This window comes from Etheostoma spectabile, unplaced genomic scaffold (genome assembly GCF_008692095.1).
Source record: "Etheostoma spectabile isolate EspeVRDwgs_2016 unplaced genomic scaffold, UIUC_Espe_1.0 scaffold00018676, whole genome shotgun sequence".
NCBI classification, from domain to species: Eukaryota; Metazoa; Chordata; class Actinopteri; order Perciformes; family Percidae; genus Etheostoma; species Etheostoma spectabile.
The window spans coordinates 87,010-108,594 of NW_022604396.1; the positions used below are offsets into that span (position 1 = coordinate 87,010).

At 39.4% G+C, this 21,585-nt stretch overlaps 2 protein-coding genes, 1 non-coding gene and 1 pseudogene across 3 annotated transcripts; all 4 read right to left on the reverse strand.

The window, feature by feature from the left end:
• Positions 1-1,719: 1,719 nt before the first annotated feature.
• Positions 1,720-7,124, reverse strand: LOC116681694 (arachidonate 15-lipoxygenase B-like). The gene is given in 13 exon segments (XM_032509660.1): positions 1,720-1,965; positions 2,175-2,345; positions 3,158-3,258; positions 3,611-3,732; positions 4,401-4,570; positions 4,673-4,759; positions 4,958-5,161; positions 5,656-5,684; positions 5,687-5,798; positions 5,964-6,127; positions 6,403-6,506; positions 6,612-6,734; positions 7,039-7,124. Coding segments are annotated over 12 exon segments (1,545 nt in total). The 5' UTR covers positions 6,713-6,734; positions 7,039-7,124; the 3' UTR covers positions 1,720-1,785.
• A 2,582-nt stretch (positions 7,125-9,706) lies between these two features.
• On the reverse strand, positions 9,707-19,555 carry LOC116681697 (stonustoxin subunit beta-like). The gene is made up of 4 exons (XM_032509662.1): positions 19,353-19,555; positions 17,868-18,351; positions 13,506-13,578; positions 9,707-9,736 (listed from the first exon to the last, which is right to left on the reverse strand). The coding sequence occupies exons 1-4, from the start codon at positions 19,372-19,374 to the stop codon at positions 9,707-9,709; spliced, it is 609 nt and encodes a 202-aa protein (XP_032365553.1). The 5' UTR covers positions 19,375-19,555.
• trnac-gca (transfer RNA cysteine (anticodon GCA)) lies at positions 9,850-9,921 on the reverse strand. Its single transcript has one exon. It is a non-coding gene; the product is annotated as a tRNA-Cys (tRNA).
• On the reverse strand, positions 10,717-10,825 carry LOC116681701 (uncharacterized; annotated as a pseudogene).
• Positions 19,556-21,585: the final 2,030 nt, after the last annotated feature.

Consider the following 21,585-nt stretch of genomic DNA (forward strand, 5'->3'; position numbering starts at 1 on the left):
TTGAATAAAGTGTGAAGCCTCTTTCTTTAGGAAGGAAAAAGTTGTATGTAAACAAGAAATCTATCAGCGCTAATGGGACATTAATGGATGTGATAAAAGGAGATAAATTATGAAGTTAATATGGGGAAATGTTAGCAGACCTAAACAATATTTATATCCTCCATTGTGCGTAAGAACAAGACAAACAAGGACTTACCTTTAAACCTTAATTTGTTTGATAGCCAGTGGAGCTTTTCTAAATTGAACTGAATTAATTTATTACTATTTTAATATTATCTCAGTGCCCATTTGATGACCTTTTGTTTGTCTTTTACTACTGTCCCTTTATTATGTTAATGTCTAGGTTTCTATGAGCACATACACTGATGACTGTGAATGAATAATCAACTGATCAATCGGTCTATTATCTCATAGATTGATCCATCACTAATGTCTGGAAAGTCAATTTTTGCACCCAACAATTCTGAAGTCAGAAAAAGATCTGCACACTGTATTTATGTATAGCTACCGGTAGATTTAATGTAGCAGAGTGTTGCAAACTAATGAAGATCCTTGCCAGGCATTGTCAAATTATAAAGGTCAGTTATCTTTCATGCTGAAAAATAGGTTGTCCAGATTAGGTTGGCATGGCTGACTCAACAGAGAAGCCTTGGCAGGTCAGACTTTTGCATGTTCTCAAAAATTGTGAATGCTGAAAATTAATTGTGGAACAGGTTTGAAGGTGGACTGGAGTCTGGAAGATTTAGGGTTCTCTTTGGCAGATTGCTGAAGAAGTCTGAAAGCGACTCACTGGCAATGTGCTTAGGTGAATGAAGTTGGATGGGAAATGCTAAAGGTTCTGGATATCACAAGCTGCCAATGTTGACATTGTTTTATTGTTTTATTGTATACCAACCCAATGGGTAAAAGAAATGCTAAATATGCATGATAGTTATCCATAGTCAGAGTCGGAAAGGAGATCATACTGCAATTCTCAAACTGCTTTATTTCCCACCAAAGCATGGTCCATGTTTCAGACAGAAGGTTGTGCAATTAGTTAACATGTTATGGTTCATCTCAGTGTCTATATGTTCTGATGTGTCTGCCTTTATTAAATCTTCTGTTATGCGATTACAGCTAATGATACACCCCTACACCACCTCACTCCCTCCACCACCACCACCACCACCACCAATTAAATTAAAAATCAACCACACTAGCCTTTGTAGTGGGAGGCAACTGCAATAAACACTTCTACAAAAAAAGAGATTGTGCAGTAGTACGGTACGAGCACAGTCAATAATTACAGTGGAAGATAGTGTTTGTTTGTCACTTTCACCTCTTCCCAGTTTAACCATTCCCATTATATTTCCCTGTCTGTCTTACATCGGTTTAAGACTTTACAAATAAAGCTGTGTTTTTCAGTATCCCTTCCAGTAAACAAAAACACTAACAATGAAAGATGAAAGATTATGTAGTTAGGTAATGATGATGATAAAAATGAATCATTATGTAGGTTTAGCAATGGAAAAACCATACAGAACAAATGCAAAAATTCACACACACAAATTACCACGACAATATTACAAGAGCAATTTCTAAAACATGAAGAATGTATAAAATATTGACAAATTATTAAGAAGTTACATTTAAAATAATTATGAACTGCATAAACAATCCCATGCAGTCATTTCTTTCCACTATAGTATCAATAAAAAACAGAAACATGCAGCTCTTCCCTTTCACACTTTTGTTAATATGAAGCTGAATTTGGCAAAAAGCTGAGGAGGTCACACCTTCTGATATTTAAATGGCCACGCTGTTTTCTAGCTCCGCTGGGTCCAAGTATGTGTATGGGACCTCCAGCCTCTTGTTTCTGAAGTTAATGAGCATACTTAATGCTTCAAGCTTTCTTTGAAAATCCTTTATCAGCCTGCAGGGAATCTTCTCACTGAAATGCTCCTCTGGGTACTGGCCAAGAGGGACCTGATGTGATAAATGATACATTTTTAAAAACTCTTTAGAAATGTTTAACCTTAAACTATTGGCAATATTATGTACAGTTGTAGTGGTCATGAATTCTTTCTGTGACACAAAGAGGGTGTTTTGCCCTAATGACATACTGACCTACTTTCTACAACCTGAACAGAAAGGTGATTTATATAAAAATGTTTCATAAAATCTCGGGCACTTACAAAGTCAGACGACTTCTTGCTGAGTAGCCACAAGGTGGCCATTCCCTGAACTGTTGTGTTGATGTCAGGGAATGTCTGTAGCATCGTGGCCTCGCTTGTTTCCCCCTTTGTGGTTGGTGGAGGAAGTTCAAGAGTCATGGGACAGTTGGGCATCCAGCCACCATAGTCATACTGCAAATGAATTAATGATTGACAAGTAAGTTGGCAGCACGGTGGCTAAGTGGTTAGCACTTCTGCCTCAGAGCAAGAAGGTTCTTGGTTCGAATCCAGGTTGTTCCGGGCCTTTCTGTGTGGAGTTTGTATGTTTGCGTGGGTTTCCTCCGGGTGCTCCGGTTTCTTCCCACCACAAAAGACAGTCACACCATGTCAGCCAATATGTCAGTTGGTTCACAACTGTGGTCCACACTGATTCATGGTCGCCAGAGGATAGATCCTAATGTCTTTGGTGATCCCCTAACTTTTTACATATTGCCACCATGAGGGTAACATTTGTGGATTTCAACTTAACCACTTTGTTTGCGAGATTGTCATTAAATCTAGTTCACACATTCATGTCAGAATCACTTTGGTGATCCTCTGACTTTTCAGCCAGTGCCGTCATCACATCAGAATTATATTAGTCCAATCTTTATGACTAAATACCTGCAAAACTGCATCCGTCTCAGCTGTTCTCTGTGTTTTGTGCTAATTACTAAATGTTTGCATGTTAACATGGTGAACTAAGTTTGTGATCTTGGTAAAAATAAACACTAAAAGTCAGCATGTTAGTATTTTCATTGTGAGTATTTTAGCATGGGTTGCATTTAGTTTAAAGCATCACTGTGACTAATTGGAGCCTCACAGACCTGTTAGCATGGCTGTAGAGTCTTGTTAATGTCTTCGATCTTTCTTCAGTTCAGAACAAAACTGCAACACCTCATGAACCCATTCCACAAAAATAGCAACATTATAATTGATCATCCGGATAAATTAAAAGGCTTTACCTGTCCAGCATTAACAGCTGAGTGCTGTCCTGAGCAAGTGAAGATCACCATGGTGACAAACTTGATCAACTCAGCCACAGTGGTAAAGCTCTTTGGAATTCCTGAGAATTAGAAAGAATAAACTGACTCAAAGATATCCAGATGACTAGTTGAGTTCTATTTTCATTAAGATAATATCAGAATCAGAATCAGAATCAGCTTTATTTGCCAGGTATGAGGACACATACAAGGAATTTTTCTTTGGAGCATTGTTGCTCACACTGTGCTTACACATAAAACAACCAAAACAAAAATATACACACTAATATATACACACAATATATACATACTCTAAACAGAACAATATAGAGGCATGAGTGAACAAAGAGTTCAATAAAGAGTTATATAATACAATAATGCACACATAAAGCACAATTTACCACCACAATGAGCTTTTTCTTAATTAAAGCTAACCTGTGCATTCTTGGGAAAGAAATCCATGTTCAAAAATGTCTGAAATCCACTTCTGCAGTTCGGAGTCTTCCTTGACCTCAGCGTCAGTCTTGTAGTAGAAGCTGAGCACTCCATGCACAAACCTTTAAGAAATGTAGATTGGTAAAATATGAAACGCATTCCTAGTTGTTGACACGTACGCACACAAAATTTCAAAACCAACTGCCACTCTACTCAAATCAAGAGGCAGTAGCTAGTGCGCCTGGATAGCTCACGTGGTAGAGTGCGTGCCCATAGCGTGGTAACGTCAGGTGATTTCAGGTAACTTCATCAAAGCAGCACAGTGGCTCAGTTGTTTGCACCAGGTCAATCCGGGCCTTTCTGTGTGGAGTTTGCATGTTCTCCATGTGTTTGCGGGGGTTTCCTCCGGGTACTCCGGTTTCTTCCCCCCATAAAGACATGCATGCTAAGTTACTAGGACTACAGTCAAAAAATTAGCTGTCTGGCTAACACTGGCACATTTACAGAAATGTTGATTAATGTGTCCTAATCAAATAAATACATCCTCAAGTTCCGTAGCTGTTTGCCCTGATGTTAAAGTTTTTAGAAAAATGAATTAAATAGGGGTGGTGGAGCTCAAATGATGCAGATTAGTAGTTTAGACTTTAAATTTTGGACAGGAAACCCTAGACAAATGTTAGCTGACTCAACATTATTTATATATCTGTGTTACATAAGAGAACAAAAGCTAGCTACTAAAGAGGGCAGGATTTGGGCTCCTTTTTTTCTAGTAGGGGGACACTTGTACTACCTGTGGATGATATCCCAAAGCCTGAGTCCATCATCCCTGTAGTAGAAGTTCGGCACAGCCCCCACACCACGCTCAGCAATGTCCTCTGGTATGCAGAGGGAGCTGTAGGTCATTGAGGACAGTGATCTCTTCAGGATTGTCATCAAACCCTCTCCACCAGAAGCTGCAGACTAGATAACAGTCAGATACGTAAGGAATGTAGTCAGAGACAAATATTGTAAATTACATGAAAAAAACAACTTTGTTTAGTTAGCTTCTTAGTATTTACATACCTGTGTAAAAACTCCAGTCTCAGATATTAAAAGCTTCCGAGCTAAGGAGTTGATATGCAGAGTGTAGCGAGTGTGAGGCATGAGGAGCTGAGGGAAAGAGGGAACTCTGTTAGTAACACTGTTACATGTGGACAAAGTCAGAAATCTTGATGCTTCTATACCATTTAGAGTGAGAAATGCTTGCAAATAAATACGCCCAAACATGATTCATGAATTTTGGAAGATAAACAAATCAAGTTGATAAAACTACAACTACTGTAAGTTCAGTGTTCACCGTTCAGTTACCTTGTACAGTGGATGCACCATCGGCACATTACGCAGCAGCGACACTGCAAACACTTCAGCCAGCAGGTGAGTGCGTAGCAGGTGAACATTGAGTTGATGCTCACTGAAATCTGCACTTCTCACAAAAATCTTGGCCATCAACCAGTCGTACTCAAAATCAGTAGGAAGGAAGATAGGGTTGTCCTCTGCTGGAGTCTGCTTCAGCTGCAGGAGCAGGAAGGGGGATGTGGTTTATTCAATTCATTGGATGTTAAAAGAATGTTCTGTATTTGCTGTACGTTGTTGCCTGTGTACTATAGGTATCGTCTGCTATTCAGTTAGATTCTACTTAAGTTTGTTGATCCTTAAGAGGAAATTCATATTTTCATTGAATCCCAGTTCAGAGCACAGGATCAGTGATCCTCATTCATCAATGATTTATGTCTTACTTCTTATATCTTTGCCGAAAGGAAAGAGGAGGTAGGCTGTCTGGCAATTGCAATGAAAATACTTTAAATATAGATTTTTTTTCTCTAAACCACATTGACATATGCAGTATGTTTTCACTCCCTAAGCGTAATTAAGGTATTTCCCTCTACCCTGTATGTATACCGTATATGACATATTCAGTATATCAGTGCATGTCTGTCAGTCCTGGAAGAGGGATTAATCCCTAACCTAAAGCTTCACTATAAACTACATTTGAGTGCTAATCCCACCTGAATAGCAATTGGCATCAGTTCATCATCAGGTGTTTGTGGAGCAGGACGAGTGGAGCCATCAAGTACTGCTTCTTCCCATTGATGGTGTTTGCTTTCACTCCATCCAAACGCTTGTAGTCACAAAGGAATATGTTGCCTTTCTGTTTGAAAGTTTAGTGAGGATAAGATATTATTTGACTCACATGCAAACACTGTGGATATTACAGACAATGAAACATTCAACAAGCATTTTTTTAATTGAACATGTCATGGGGCAAAACAAGATTGTTTAAAACACTAAGGTCAATCAAGATAAGGACATTCACCTTCATTTCATTTCTCAAGTTAAATCCACGGCGAGAGATCATGTCGTCAGTGACAGGAAAGTTATCAGGCAGAGCTGAACAACGTCGGATCAACATGGGGTTAGTACCATTTAGATACTGGTAGCCAAAAAAAGCATCCTCCTTCCAATGTTTCTGGACATAATCTGGAAAATGATCAGAGTTAAACTTGACTGAGTTTCAAAATTTTGGCTATAAAATCTTACTCTACCACTGTTATCATCTTAGGTGTACACTGCATCTAAAACAAGGGAAACAACGTGTTACACATGGACAAAGCATAAAACCCTTACATGTTTAGACACACTTACTCCTGTCTCTTTTTTCAGGTAGGAATGCAGTCGAATATCTGAATAAATACAGTGTGCTGAATAACTGTGAATACAGTATCAAGTATGTCATGAAACGTCCATGATGGTACCCGATATGTGAGTCCGTTTGTACCAGAACACCTGATCGACATCATCAATATTTGTCCACTTCTCCTTGCGATCAGCCAGACCCTTAAGTTTCAGTTCAATCAGCCTAGAAAATAAAAGTAGAGTAACTTCATTATACTGCCTTAAATCTCTTTAATAGTCAGGTACATAGTAACAAAGATAGATTCCTGACAGAATTTGAGGACCTCACCCAGTGCCGACAGTGTAGAGTAACTCTTTTGCCTTAGTAAAGGAGAATCGGACCTCACAAGGCAAAGAACTAGGGCTCTCTGCCTTCATGCAGTGGGGCATTCCCTCTGCATACACATGCCAGCTGGAATAATATAGAAGAGCAGAGAATTGAGGAACTTTGGACAACATTCCAGTGTAACTGCCATTTATCTAAGAATAGTGTACTGTCCTTGGCATGTATTTGTTTATGTAATATTGCAATTTTGCAACATATGTTATAGCATAATGCATTTAAATAAACCCTGGCAGGTGTAACAACATCCTATTGTGGTTCATTTATCATTACGTGCAATGAATGTATGTATATTAACCAAAGGTTGAGGGGGTTTGGAGGCATGTTAGATTTGAACTGCATAAAACGAAACAGTGTTGTTCTGAGCTCTCACCAATAGTCCTTCTCTCGTTGCTTCAGTTCCAGCTGCCGATATTTTATGGCAAGATGATGGTTGTCTTCAAAGACTCTCAGAGCTTGGAAAAAGAACCACAACACAGTTTAAATCTGTATATACAGTATATTGGCATGAATTTACTCCAGCCTCTTTATAGACCGGCTTGCAGAATGTCTTTCAGTGAACAGCGTACAGGATGTTACAGTTTTTTACAATTGCTATGACAGATTTTTCAATACATTTAACAAGTTTCCTAAACTCTTAACACACCAACACACCCAAAACACAATTGGCAAAACAGTTAATTTCATGCTCAAAATCACACATTGTAAACTTAACTCCAAAACTAATTGTTAAAATACAATAATACACTAACACAGCACACTATGTCTGACAAAACACTGCAAACATGTTTCAAAATCAACCAAACACTAACACATGTTCTCCTCCAACAGGAACATTTAGTCAATCATAACACAATGACAAAAAAAAACTATCATCAGCTGACATTACAGAAACAGCATTATTTTAGATGTGTCAGGTATGCCGTTATACAGACAGTAGTATAGACAGTATATTGTATTGATCATAGAGTGTGTTTGCAAATGCAAAAAAAAAAAAAGACAGAGACAGAATTGCTGCAGTAAAGACTATTTGCAGAAGGACATTATCCTTCTGCAAAAAAAAAAAATATCCTACCTGTTGGTTTCTCTGAAACACGGACAGTAGATGCCAGTGTGTCCCGGCTGATGTTGGCTGTACTCTTCACCAGCCTCTCTGTATGATAGCCCGTGGTTTATGACATGGTCAATGATAGCAGGTCTTTTTGATCAGTTTACCCTAGCTCTGGTCCTTCTTTGAGCACCACCACGCATTCTAACTCCTCTCCCTCTACCTTGCCCCACTCCTCTCCTTTGTCCTGATACTTGTCTTCCTCGTGCAGGCATTTCTTTCTTTCTTTCTTTCTTTCTTTCTTTCTTTCTTTCTTACTTACTTACTTCTTTCCTTTCTCCAGCTTTCAGGTGTTGCTCTAATTCTCCTTTCCAGACCAGCCCAAATAAGCTTTTCACATTGCAATGAATAAAAAACAGGTGATGCTGGGTCCTAGATGGGATCAGCTGTGATTTCAACAATTGCATAACTTCAATAAGCTCCAACTCCATTAGCTCTGGAATAAAAGACACAGGGTATGTATTTGTTTTTCAATTCAAAATATGAATAGTTGTTCACTTTGCCTTTAGCCTGTAAGGTTAGGTTTAGAGTATAGTGTTATCTGTTCTGACATACAGTGTTAATGCATTGGCATATGGCAGTAAAAGTCTATTGTTTTGGTCTTGTTTGAGCTTGTGTGTAAAAGGAGTTTAAGCTGATTTTACATTTGAGGTTAATTATATGCATTATGTGGTAAAGCAACAAGAATGTGTTAATAGTATAGCTTACACATGCGGATGTAGTGCTAACTGTGTTAAGAGTTTTGGAAAATCTGTCATAGCAATTGTAAAAAACTCTAATGAAATAGACATAATTCTGATACAAAGCATAACAATTAGCCGAGGATGTTTCGATCCATCAACAAGGCTCTGGAGCTGAAAAATTTGTATTTCAAATTTTGAGGGAAGGACCAAGGTTCCAACAGCTTAGGAGTTGTAAAGTTAAACATTTGGTAGACCTTCAACTATCTTCTATGTGATCTTCCTGATTACTCACATATTGATTATTCACATGTAACACTTGTGATTGGCTGGTGTTTAAAAAAAGGGCATTTTGAGTAAAGATATCAGGAAGGAGTCTACCAATTTATATGCTGGTGGTCCAGGTAGCTTTGTCATTCATTAGGCTACTTTTACTTTTATACTTTAAGTAAATTGCTAAGCCTGTACTTTGTACTTTTACTTGAGTAAAGAAGTTAAATCAGTACTTCTACTTTTACCAGAGTATTTGTTAACACAATTATCTGTACTTCTACTTGAGTACGGGCAGTGAGTACTTTTGCCATCTCTGACGGTCATTGGTATGCAGGTCCCTTGATTTAATACAAGCAAATACATAAGGCCCCACCCAACAGTTTTGTGATACCTGGCATTCAACTGTATGTCAATGATCCAGCTTGCAGCTGTGACCAAGAAACCACCAGCAAAATGACTGATACATCATCAGTTCCCAAATTTTCTTGGATGCCGAATATTTAAATTCAAAGTCAGATTCCAATTGACATGTAAGAACAATATAATGTACGTCCAGCTTCTACATTTCCACATAAGTCAGCTTCCCCAATTTCTGAGTAACAGGAAAATAGCCTGATAAGCAGACATGTGCAGCTCAACCTCAAAAAGCCATAAAGCAAATGTTTGTGGCTTAAAGATCGAGCTCCCGCTCATGAAACATCAGACAGTAGCAGTCTCTGTGGCGCAATAGGTCAGCGCAGTCGGCTGTTAACTGTTAGATGTCTTTTTAAAAGGCAGAAACCTCAGACTAAAATTTACTCATGGTGGGCAGTCATCTGACACAACCAGTTGGGGGAGGGGTGACAGAGAGAGAGAGAGAGAATGGAATGAAAAGATGAACAGTGGTAATTATGGCAGTAGTAAAGGTAATAGAACTATTAATAAGTAAAGTAGTAATAGTGGCAGGGCGTCCAGCAGGACCATGGCAGCAACTGCATCCTCTACTCATGTGCCTCCACATCCAAGGAAGTCTGAGAGGGGAGAAAGCACAACGGCTTCTGAAAAGAAGCAACATTAGTTACATGTATGCTTTTTTCAAGTATCAACAGCAATCATAAACATGATAGCCTACACACATTCTTGTAGGGGGCACCCAGATTTGAACTGGGGACCTCTTGATCTGCAGTCAAATGCTCTACCACTGAGCTATACCCCCACATACGCTGTGTTGAATATGCTTGAGGTGCAGCAAAACAATGGCTTGGCCTCCACCATGTGGTTACCTTCGCAGTCTGAGATAGTATCCAAATCTCATCTACTGTATGAAAGGGAGTTAAAAGAAAGAAAACAGTGTAATCTTCTATAAAGGCCCAGCTGAATTTATGTTAATTACAATAGATGTCAACACTAAGCGCAGAAACGTGGTCCACACAAGGATCCTGCATGGCTCAAAGTGTCTATGTACGTGTAATTATGTGGACCATGTTTCTGCCCTAGTTCAATTTTGCCCAACTACACAAACTCCATACCAGAAATTTATACAATGAAATCCTAACAGAAGTTATCTCAGGACAGTTTATATATAGTGAAGATCTAGACCAAAGAGCATGCATTTACTGTTACATTTATTAGGAATAATGTATTTTTAACAGGCAGAAATCTCAGACTAAAACTGGCTCATGGAGGGCAGTCATCTGACACAAAAGTTGGGGGAGAGAGAGAGAGAGAGAAGAGAGAGAGAGAGAGAGAGAGAGAGAGAGAGAATGGATTGAAAAGATGACCAGTGGTAATTATGGCAGCAGTAAAGGTAATAGAACTATTACTAATAATAGTAGCAGTAATAGTGCAGGGCGTCCAGCAGGACCACGGCAGCAGCTGCATCCACTACTCAGGTGCCACCACAATCCAAGGAAGTCTGAGAGGGGAGAAAGCACAAGGGCTTCTGGAAAGAAGCAACATTAGTTACATGCATGCTTTTTTCAAGTATCAACAACAATCATAAAGATGATAACCTACACACATCCTTGCAGGGGGCACCCAGATTTGAATTTGACCAAACCCTTTAGAAACACATTCCTCAAGTCAGAAACTCTAGAAATGATCCCTGAAAGTATAGTCTTGGTTAGACTGGGGGGGGGGAAACTGCATCTCATTCACTGCAGAGTGATTGTCACTCAGGGTTCAGAGGGACAGAAGCTAATCGTTACGTGCTCCAGATGACTCTGAGGTGAGAAAATCTATTTAGATCTTTAAGATGACCGATATGTAGATTGAATTAGATTTTCAGTCACTGTTGTCTCAATACTTCAGTGTCAGCCTACTTATTCTCTACAATAAATGCTCCAGTCCTTTCTTTGCATTAATACTGGTTCTTAACATGCTTCCACTGGCTCAGATTATGGGAAACAACTAAATAAGTTCCCATAGTTATGCGGACGACACACACATTTACATAACCTTATTGCCAGGGGACTATAGTCCAATACATAAACTGACTAAGTGCATTGAACAAATTAACGGCTGGATGTGCCAGAACTTTCTGAAATTAATTTAAGGGAAAACTGAGGGGGCTGTTATTGGAGCAAAAGAGGAATTATTAAAAGTCTGCGCTCAGCTTCAAACAACAATGTTAAAAACAACAGACAAAGCCAGAAATCAGGGTGTAGTCATGGACTCAGACCTGAACTTTAACAGCCACATTAAGACAATTACAGAGTCAGTCTACTATCACCTTAAGAATATATCAAGGGTTAAAGGACTTATGTATCAACAGGATTTGGAAAAACTGCTCCATTCTTTCATCTTCAGTAGACTTGACTACTGTAACGGGGTCTTTACAGGTCTCCCTAAAAAATCAATCAGACAGCTGCAGCTGATTCAGAACGCTGCTGCTCGGGTCCTCACTAAGACCAATGGCGTTTTTCCACTGCTGGTAACAGCTCGGCTCGGCTCGCCTCGGCTCGGCTCCGCTCGCCTCGGCCCATTCTGCGTCCGTTTTCCATTGCAGATTGAGTAAAGCCTCAGCGTGGCTGGTCACTATAGCAACGCGTGATGACGTAATTTTCAGCGCGACTCACAACAGCACGTCGCATACTCGCCGCAGCCAGAAGAAATGTTTTGTTTCAAAAGAAGCTGAAGGAAGCAACAAAAATCATCGCTAAAAAAACGGGAGTTTGGGAATTCTGACGGAGTTCAGACGTCGACATGACGGTTGTTCGCCGACACCTAAGGGTAAGTTAAGTTTCCTGGTAACGTTAGCTAACATTTGCATGTGTTCAGCGTCGCAGTCAGTATTTACTAGACGCTATATAAAGTACATGAACTTTAGCAACCATGATTACACACCAACATGTGTGCTGGGTACTGTTTGTGTTTCAGAGTATTCACGCTTTGCAAACTCGCCGCCGCAGACCGTCTGGTGGCCGATGTTCGACCGGTGAGATCTCTGATTCTGACCTGCTGGACTTCGTATAATCTGTATGAGAGTCACGGAGAGACTTATGACAACGACTAGGATGCATCTGGGCCAGCAGAGCCGGGGGGGACACTGTCACATGAGGACACTGTGACTGTCACAGAGGAAGAAGACCGGGAAGTTTGGGAGGGTTTGATGAGCTACTTGAAAAGCTAAATAAAAACTTTTCTTATATATATTGTCTTGTTTTTTTAAAGTAACAGTGTGCAATATTGGAAACGACATGAAGCTGCTAGTAGCCAGAACAGTTTAAAAGTGAGAATAGTGTAGAGAGTGGATAATCTGTCGGTGTCGGCTAGATTTGTTTTAAATGTCCCGTTTGTTCTGGACACACACTCCGCACTCTGGTCTGCTAACAACGCAGTCATAAGTGACGATTCTCTCCGACCAACCAGCAGTCTGCAGGTTTCCACGTCACCTTTTGGTATCGCCTCGGCTCGCTTGGAACCTCGACTGAGGTAGTACTAAAAAAAGTACCTGGTAGCAGGTCCCAGGGACTTTTTTTTTGTAATGGAAAACCAAAAAAAGCGAATAGAGCCGAGGCGTGTCGAGTAGATACCACGCAGTGGAAAACCGCCACTAGTGGCCTCTGTGTGACATATTACTTTGATACTTCAACCCTCGTGTTGTCTTTCCATCAAAATTGAACATCAACATTTTTGTTGACTCTTGTATCGATTTTTTTAAACTTTGTTTACGTTTTTTGTTGCTTTTTCGACACTTTTGATGCTTTTTTTCAATGATTATTACTTTTTTGATGTTTTCAACACTATGTAACACTAACTTATTAACTTTAGTTTTACAGTTGTTTTTGGAATTTATGGTCAATAAACCTAATTTAATGAAATTATACCTAATGTTTGAGTTAGAAAAGCATAATCTAGGAATTATTTCGACTGAAATTAAAGGAATGTAAGTTGATCACAGACTGGAATATGTCAACTTTTACTCAATACTATTTCAAAAACACTTCAATTTGTTTTCAAATGCTATAAAATTGAATAAGATGCCCCAAAATTAATGAAAGTAGAGATTTGTACTTGCCAAAGATCGTTGGGCGGAATCAATCATGTTATTATGGGGAATTTAAAAAAAACGATCAATTTGACCCGGGGACAACATGAGGGTTAAGTACATTTAGCTGTTAATATTTACTACCTTAATATATTTTTACACTACTTTTTGAATTGGGGCAAAAAAACAAATCCCAAATTAGAAAAGCTAATTAAATTAGATTTAATCTGAATGTTCAAACACACAGCACAGAAACACAATCCCATTTTTATGGAAATAAGAGGCTGCTGCAGTCTGCCGTACAGGTTTACTAGCGGGCAGCGGCCGGGCAGCTGCACACCAGGCTGCCGGGTGGTGGTGCTAAGAACTGGAGATGTGTCACAACTATTATCAGACACAGACACACACACCAACACATACGTAACAGAGATTTTGCGATTGATTAGACAGATAAAAAGACTTTCAAAAGAAAGATATCTTTCTACATGTCCGACGGCCGATTATCAGGTTGGTGTGTCAGGGCTTTAAGATCATTTTAGTTTAACATGAAACAGCCTCGAAATCACCATGGCCAAACCCACCAGACTCGTGTGTAGAGCTGCATATTTTCACATGGAAGTGAGTGAATGAAGAGTTTATCTCAACCAGACCTGAGTGGTGATTGTTGGAACAGTGGAAAGACAAAGCAAGACGACTTCTCATAGTTTAACTTAGTTTCTTTCCACTTTGTATTTTTACTATGATAAAACTACTGATTATAGTCTGGTGGTAAATCTTAAATCATAATGGGAAGGGCAGTGCTGTGTAAATACTTTGGAGAGAGAGAGAGAGAGAGAGAGAGAGAGAGAGAGAGAGAGAGAGAGACTCCTCTGGTTTCAGGGTGGAGGTCTGTAACTTTGTGACCGTTTATCTCCAAGAGGAAAAGTTTGCCCGGCACAATCTGTGGACTATGTTAACTTTTTTCCTCAATCTCGCCAACTTGGTTCTAGACCTGAACCAGGACTTTACAGCTCTGCACATGCAGCAGATAGTCATTCTACAACACGAGTTTCCCCTCCGAGTCCGAGACTCTGGGCTTCAAGTCACCTGAAAGAGACCAAAGATAAGACCAGGTGTCTGTGGTGGTGAAGGTGGAAGAGGGTTAGTTTGGAAAAATACTTCAGAGTGACTCTCCGCCCTTATGTAGAAAAAACAACTTAAAATAGTCATTATTTTAATGAGTTTGGTTAAGAGCAACAAAACAGATGACAGCAACATTATTTTAGTTTGTTGGCAAAATATTTTCAGAGTAACTCTGTTCTGCCCCAATGTACAAAAACTCTGGAATCTCCCCAAAATCTGATTTTCATCTGAAAACATCACATCATAGATAGAGATAGAGCAGAAGAGATGAATCCCTAAAACATTTGACCCAAGTGTGTTTTTGTATTTCCAGACTTCTTCCCCCCTTCTACCTTACGTATTATCTCCCCGTCTTCTACCTGAAGTACCGTCTCCCCTCTCCTAGCTGAAGTATTGTCTCCCCCTCCCCTACCTTGAGGGGACCTCTGAGTTTTTTTTTTAAGTCTTTGTGGGGACCTCTGAGTGTTTTAGTCTTGTGGGGAACTCTGAGGGTTTTAGTTTTTGTGGGGACCTCTGAGTGTTTTAGTCTTTGTGGGAACTCTGAGGGTTTTAGTTTTTGTGGGGACCTCTAAGGGTTTTAGTCTTTCTGGGGACCTCTGAGTGTTTTAGTCTTTGTGGGGAACTCTGAGGGTTTTAGTCTTTCTGGGGACCTCTGAGTGTTTTAGTCTTTGTGGGGAACTCTGAGGGTTTTAGTTTTTGTGGGGACCTCTAAGGGTTTTAGTCTTTCTGGGGACCTCTGAGTGGTTTAGTCTTTGTGGGGACCTCTGAGGGTTTTAGTCTTTGTGGGGACCTCTGAGGGTTTTAGTCTCTGTGAGGACCTCTGAGTGGTTTAGTCTTTGTGGGGACCTCTGAATGGTTAAGTCTTTTAGGGTAACTGAGTGTTTTAGTCTTTGTGTGGACCTTTGAGAGTTTTAGTGTTTGTGGGGAAATAAACATTAATTAAAGTGTTTTAATTAAGTGTTAACCCCCCTAACCCTAACACCCCTAACTCTAACACCCCAATAGTGTGTTAACCTTTGCTTTATATGGAGGACTTGAGCACTTATGTAAGCCCTTCTTCCAGACCTCCAGTTACTGTCTTGTTTACCATTTTTTAATCTTTTGGATATGTGTACCTTTCTCATTTCTCCCTGTAAAATCCATTCTGTTCTTCCCTTAAACACTCTGGTCCCCTTCCTTTCTAAAAGCTTCACCCAGGCCCAATACAGCCCCTTGCCAATCACTTCCCACTGTCCTGCAGTCCAGATTTCTTGCCATACCTGGGGTTCCTACCCCACTCCCCCGGATTCTAGGAGAGAAAGAGCTGCCCCTACACTACCACTCCATCTGCCAGTTGCTCAAACACAGCCCATCCATTGAAGTAAATTATAAACCCAAACTTCTCCCAACTCCTTCTCCCTCTTTCCTTCAGATCAGTAGGCCAGTGCCAAAAAATTAAAACACTTAGACCCTAAATCCTAACCCTAACCCACCCCTAATACCTTAACACCAATAACCCTACAACCACATACATCCACACATGTATATTTACCTATTTCTATACACACAGACATTGCATCAGCGTGGCTTGTTAGATTATAATCTGCCAGTGCTTTCAGTTTGTTTTGGGGCTGATGCGTTTGAGCTGTTGCTCTAGTACGGTTATGAATGTGAGATGATTAAATTGTCTCAGTGTTTTTGCAGTATTTTGCGTTTGCCCAAGTGAAAGATCTGAGGACTTCGTAACACTAACTTATTAACTTAAGTTATTTTTTTGAATTTATTGTCAATAAACATCATTTATAGGACATTATACCTAATGTTTGAGTTAGAAAAGCAGAAATTAGGAGTTATTTAGACTAAAATTTAAGGAATGTATGATGATGGATAATCACAGACTGGAATATGTCAAGTTTTATGCAATAGTATTTAAAAAACACTTTAATTTGTTTTCAAATGCTATAAAATTGAATAAGACGCCCCAAAATTAATGAAATGTGCTCATGTCGTCCTCATGTTGTCTTCATGTTGGCCTCATGTTGTCCTATATCAATGTTCTTTTTAATTCCCCAAAATAACATGATTGATTCCACACAATGCTCTTTACAAGTACATATCTCTACATGAGGACAACATGAGGGCAACATGAGGGCAACATGAGGACAACATGAGGACAACATGAGGACAACATGAGGACAAAATGAGGACAACATGAGGGTTAAAAAGACATTGTGACACTAAATGTAAAGTAGTCTTTCCACAGGTCTGTTACCTTGAAGCTCATACAAGTCTGTAAAACTCTTCAGTAGCTGAACCCAGATATGTTTCTGTTCATAACTGTAATATTCATATGTACAGAAAAAGAAGGCGTGCCATCTAACTGACTAGTGAGTGACTCTCTACATGTTGTGTTTCCTGAAATTAGTGTAACATCTCCAGACATCTGAAAACATCACATAGTAGATATTATACACATGTATGCGTCTCCGGTATTCTGCCAAAAAGTGATTGCAGCCCCTACCTTTACACTGAAAGGTTGTTTCTGCCTCAAACATACTGGATTTCAAAATCTGACAGATTAAAGCCCACAAGAAATTAACCAGTTTAAATCCATTCTTTAAAAAGAAATACATCTATAAAATGCACATTTCACTTGCCTAAAAGTGATCGTAGCTACCAGCTTGTGTTTTTGTTTCTGGAGAGAAGATAAGAGCGAGCAACCAAGACACATGTTCATGTCTTAATCATCACAATAATCTGACTCAGGCTGAGCAGAATAAAATTAAAATTAAAAGTGTCAAAACTAAAGATTAAGGTCAAAGTAGCAATAGGCTACCACAGTGTAGAACTACTCTGTTACAAGTAAAGATCCTGCATTAGAAAGTCCACTTGAGTCAAAGTAGGCTACATACTTACTTAGCACTAACTTGAAGTATTCAAAGTAAAAGTACTCACTGTGTACATTTCAGAGAATGAAATTATGGAGCCTTAAAGTTTCTGAAAGATGATATATTTTCTATCTCAGACACTAGTCTTATTATTGTGTGAAACAAGATGAAAATGATTTTTAAAGCCTTCAGAAGGTTGAATGAACAGGCTCTTTCAGCGCGTTCATGCACAACACTGATGAGAAAGTTGAGCAAAAGTCTGAAAGCAACCGACAGGAGAAACTACCAACAACACAGAATGGATCAAGTGTTAGGACTGATCATGTTGAATGCAACATGGGGGAACTTAAGGTTCAACATGTTATGGGAGGGGGGGGGGGGATTTTGAACATCAAAGACTTCATCTTTGCATCCTGGTTCATTCTTCTGCAACCATTTTTGTCCTTTCTGCATTAATTTGTGGTGCAACTGTCTCCATGAACTTAAAGGAAATATAATAGGTATTTGGAGGCAGTGAGTTACATAGTTTTTATTACGGGGGGGGGGGGGGGGGGGGGTATCAATCTTCTTGTAATCAATCTTGATTTCAGCAGCTGATCTTCAGTCAGTGTTTCTGTCCACAGGAGAGACTCTCAGTCCTGCAGAGGACACAGAGACACTGAGGCACCAGGCCAGAACCCAAACCCAGGATAGAGAGGCTGAGTGAATGTGGTGTTGAAGGTGTGGAGGTGGATCAGTGAGTCAGAGGAGACTGTGTAGAAGGACAGAGAGCCAGCAGGAACGTCCACATGCACTGCTACTCTGTTAGAGACAGTGCAGGAAGTGAGGAATTTTCTTTTCTTATTGTGCAAGACGGAGTAACCATCTTCATCAGAGCAGTTCAGAGTCCAGGAATGATCATTTTCTCCAAATAAACCTTCTCTACTGTCTCCTTTCCTTCTGATTCCTCTGTAACTCACTGATATATTAACCTCTCCTCTCCTCTCAACCTCCCAGTAACAACAACCAGTCAGACCATCTCTACACAGCAGCTGATGCCAGAAATCAAATCTGTCTGGATGATCAAGATATGACTGACAGTCCTCCACACGTGTCACCTTCCTGTTGTTGTCAGACAGTTTGAGTTCTCTGTGTACTGTGTTTGTGTCCAGTTCCAGTTCACAGACATCTGATGGAGAGAACAAGACACAATACAGCTGCAGGTTATCATCTGATCATTTATTAACAACTTTACTGACAATAACTGAAAGAAAACCCTACAAACATTGATTTCATATTCAGCTGTGAGTGATGTTTAACAATCCAATTCTACCAACATAAAGAGTTCCTGAACATGAGAGTCAACATGTCAACAATGTCCAGCTACTTGTCCTCGTGTTGACCCGATGAGGACAGCTGATGATCCAGATCTAGAAACATCAACTGAATAAGTCTCACTAATAAAACTGTCCAATCTTCTTCTACTGCAGCACAGAGCACAAATATCACAATAACAATAAAATAATAATAAAATATTTACCATTTCCTGTCTGTTTCTTAATTCTCAACTGTATGAAGTAGTGTTTCAGATAGAGGGTGAATACAGGTTTATGCAGACAGACAGTAGGAATGAGGAAAGGAAAAAGGACAGACAGAAAAATAAAGTGTGTTTTTACATTAATGGGGCATTCACACCAGAAATAGAGAGAGAAAAGAAACAAGCGATGCATAACGAGTGCTTTGTTGTTGCAGGAAACAGTCAGCTGTTCCTCAAACTCCCGGGCAGTTCAGAGCTCATGTTTGGGGTTGTTAAACTTTCTCGTGGCAGAGATAGAAGCAGTGATGTTTCCTGTTTCCTGTAGGGGACTCTCACACAACACCTCAAACCACACTGACAAGTCTGATCTCCTGATACATGATTGGCCAGTGAGAGTTCAGTAGTTCTTTAAGGAAGCACCATGCTGTGCTTTGTGATTATTCCTTTATAGTTGTTTTTGTCAATAATAACATCCACTGGTAAGGGAAATTTAGCCAATTCACCATCAACTGCTAATCACTCAGTATCTGTTTCAGTAAAACATTAAAATAGTAATTAACCTCATCTAATATTATACTTCCAGTGCCAGGAAGGGGTTAAACTAGTGTAACACACAGCTGAGTTCTCTTAGAGAAAACTTAAAACACACTCACACTTCCTCAGACCAGGTTTCATATTCTGCGGTCCACCATGGTCCACCCTGCAGGAAGAAACAAAGACACAATCAACATCATACTCCAGGGCTGTGGATCATTGACAAATATAACCATCATAGTCAGGGCCGGCCCTGTACATCAACGGGTCCCTTGTTGTGATTTAGTGAAGGCGCGGCGGAGACACAGGCAGCAGCAGCGTAGGGCAGCAGGTTTTCTAGGGTCACCGTTGTCTCACGTTCAAGCAAACATCATGATCCTTTTGGTCACTCTATCAGTAACACCGAACATTTCATAAGGAGGGCCAACTCTGATCATGGTGGGAAATACAGTTTTCAAAAAGACAAAGTGAGACTACGTCGACTCTACAGCTTTCACTACAGCTTGTTCAAGTCAAAGTCAGGGTGAAGCTGTCGCGGTGTGGTTACACTTAGTCTGACACAAGCACAACAGCATAGAGAGTAAGCTGCTGAAAAAAGGTACCATTGGGTACTGGTACCTAATTTCAGCTACCTATATCGGTACAAAGGTTGACTAGGAAAAACAACTGATTGCACTCAAATAACTTAATTTAGTACAGTAGGATAACATTAATGTTTGAATACCTAGACATAAAATAAATGTGTCAAATGAGTCTTATTTGAAAGGAAATTTATGTCGTTTAACATAACCTTTTTAGTCATGCAACAAAAATTATAGTTTTCTTAACACATAATTCTATGTTATATTAACATAGAATGATCATGTTACTTAATGTGTATTTAGGTTTATTAAACACAAAAGGTGATCTGCCCTAACTTGTTAATTTTAGGTACAAACTTAATATGGTGACATTTGTAATTGTACATTTAAACTATATATTTTAAGTTGTTTACCCTTTAATTTTACAACACTTCTCAAAATCTGTGCATCAAGCATAAAATAAGGTTAAAAACATGTAGAAATATTGAGCAAAATGTCTATATTCCATGCTAAATGTACCTGCTAATTCAGCAAAATTCACACCATTGTTGTACTTAAAAATCTTTCATGTCAGCTCAACATTCTCACTGCTAATACAAAATCCAAGATTATGTAAGCAAAGATCTGAACATAGTGGTGTAAACTGTATTTTTATTTTAGCATACTGCAAAATACAGCCCATCACTGCAACAAACGGGACACAATAACATTGTAAAACAATTTGGCTGTGGGGCACCTCTCCACTGTCCAAGTCACATCCAGGAAACAATGTAAAGGGTTTAACAGTTCAACTTTAACATAACTTAACACAACTTTAACCCTTGTGTTGTCTTTCTGCCAAAATTGAAAATAAACACTTTTCCTGACGCTTTTTATCAGTGTTTCTAACAACACAACCTAACACCAACTTATAACCTTTTAGTTTTACAGTTATTTTGGAATTTATGTCAATAACCTCATTTATAGGAAATTATATCTAATGTTTGAATTAGAAAAAGCAGAAAATAAGAATTATTTAGACTAAAATTGAAGGAATGGATGTTGATGGATAATCACAGACTGGAATATGTCAACTTTTACTCAATACTATTTCAAAACCTTCCTTTTTTCCCCAAATACTATAAATTGAATACGACGCCCCAAAATTGGCCATCAAATAACCCCAAAGAACGTTGTGGGGAATCAAACATGTTATTTTGGGTAATTACAATTGGGTACTTAAAAATAACATTGATATAGGAAAACTGATCAATTTGACAGAGGACAACATGAGGGTTAACATGTGTGCAAATACATTTTCTCCTCAGCTAGTTTAAAGTTTGTTTTTTAAGGACAGTGTTTTTGGTCTTAATTTTTCTCCGTCCACGTTCATTATGACTTTCTGAATGAACTCAAAAGTATACATCAAGCCTTTTGGGTACTCAGCTTGTAGGACGTACAGCAAGCCATACAAATACACAAGTGCATCAGGCCAAGACAACCTTATCCTGGAGGATGACCTTGACATCACGAGGATGGAATGGCACCATGGTTACATCCTCACTGTCAGCAATGATGGACACAATGGCAACAGGGCTCTTTATGGTAGCATCTTGGTCTGCACTCTCCTGGAAAATATGCCCAAAAATGTACTATTACAACTTTGTCTCTACTCTGTTGCTGACACAGCCGTTTTCATTTCCAATGTAAAGTATATCAACACACCTTGCATGTGTAGAACAGCTCTGTGTCATCTTCTTGCAGCAGCAGTGGTAGACACCGGAGAACTGCT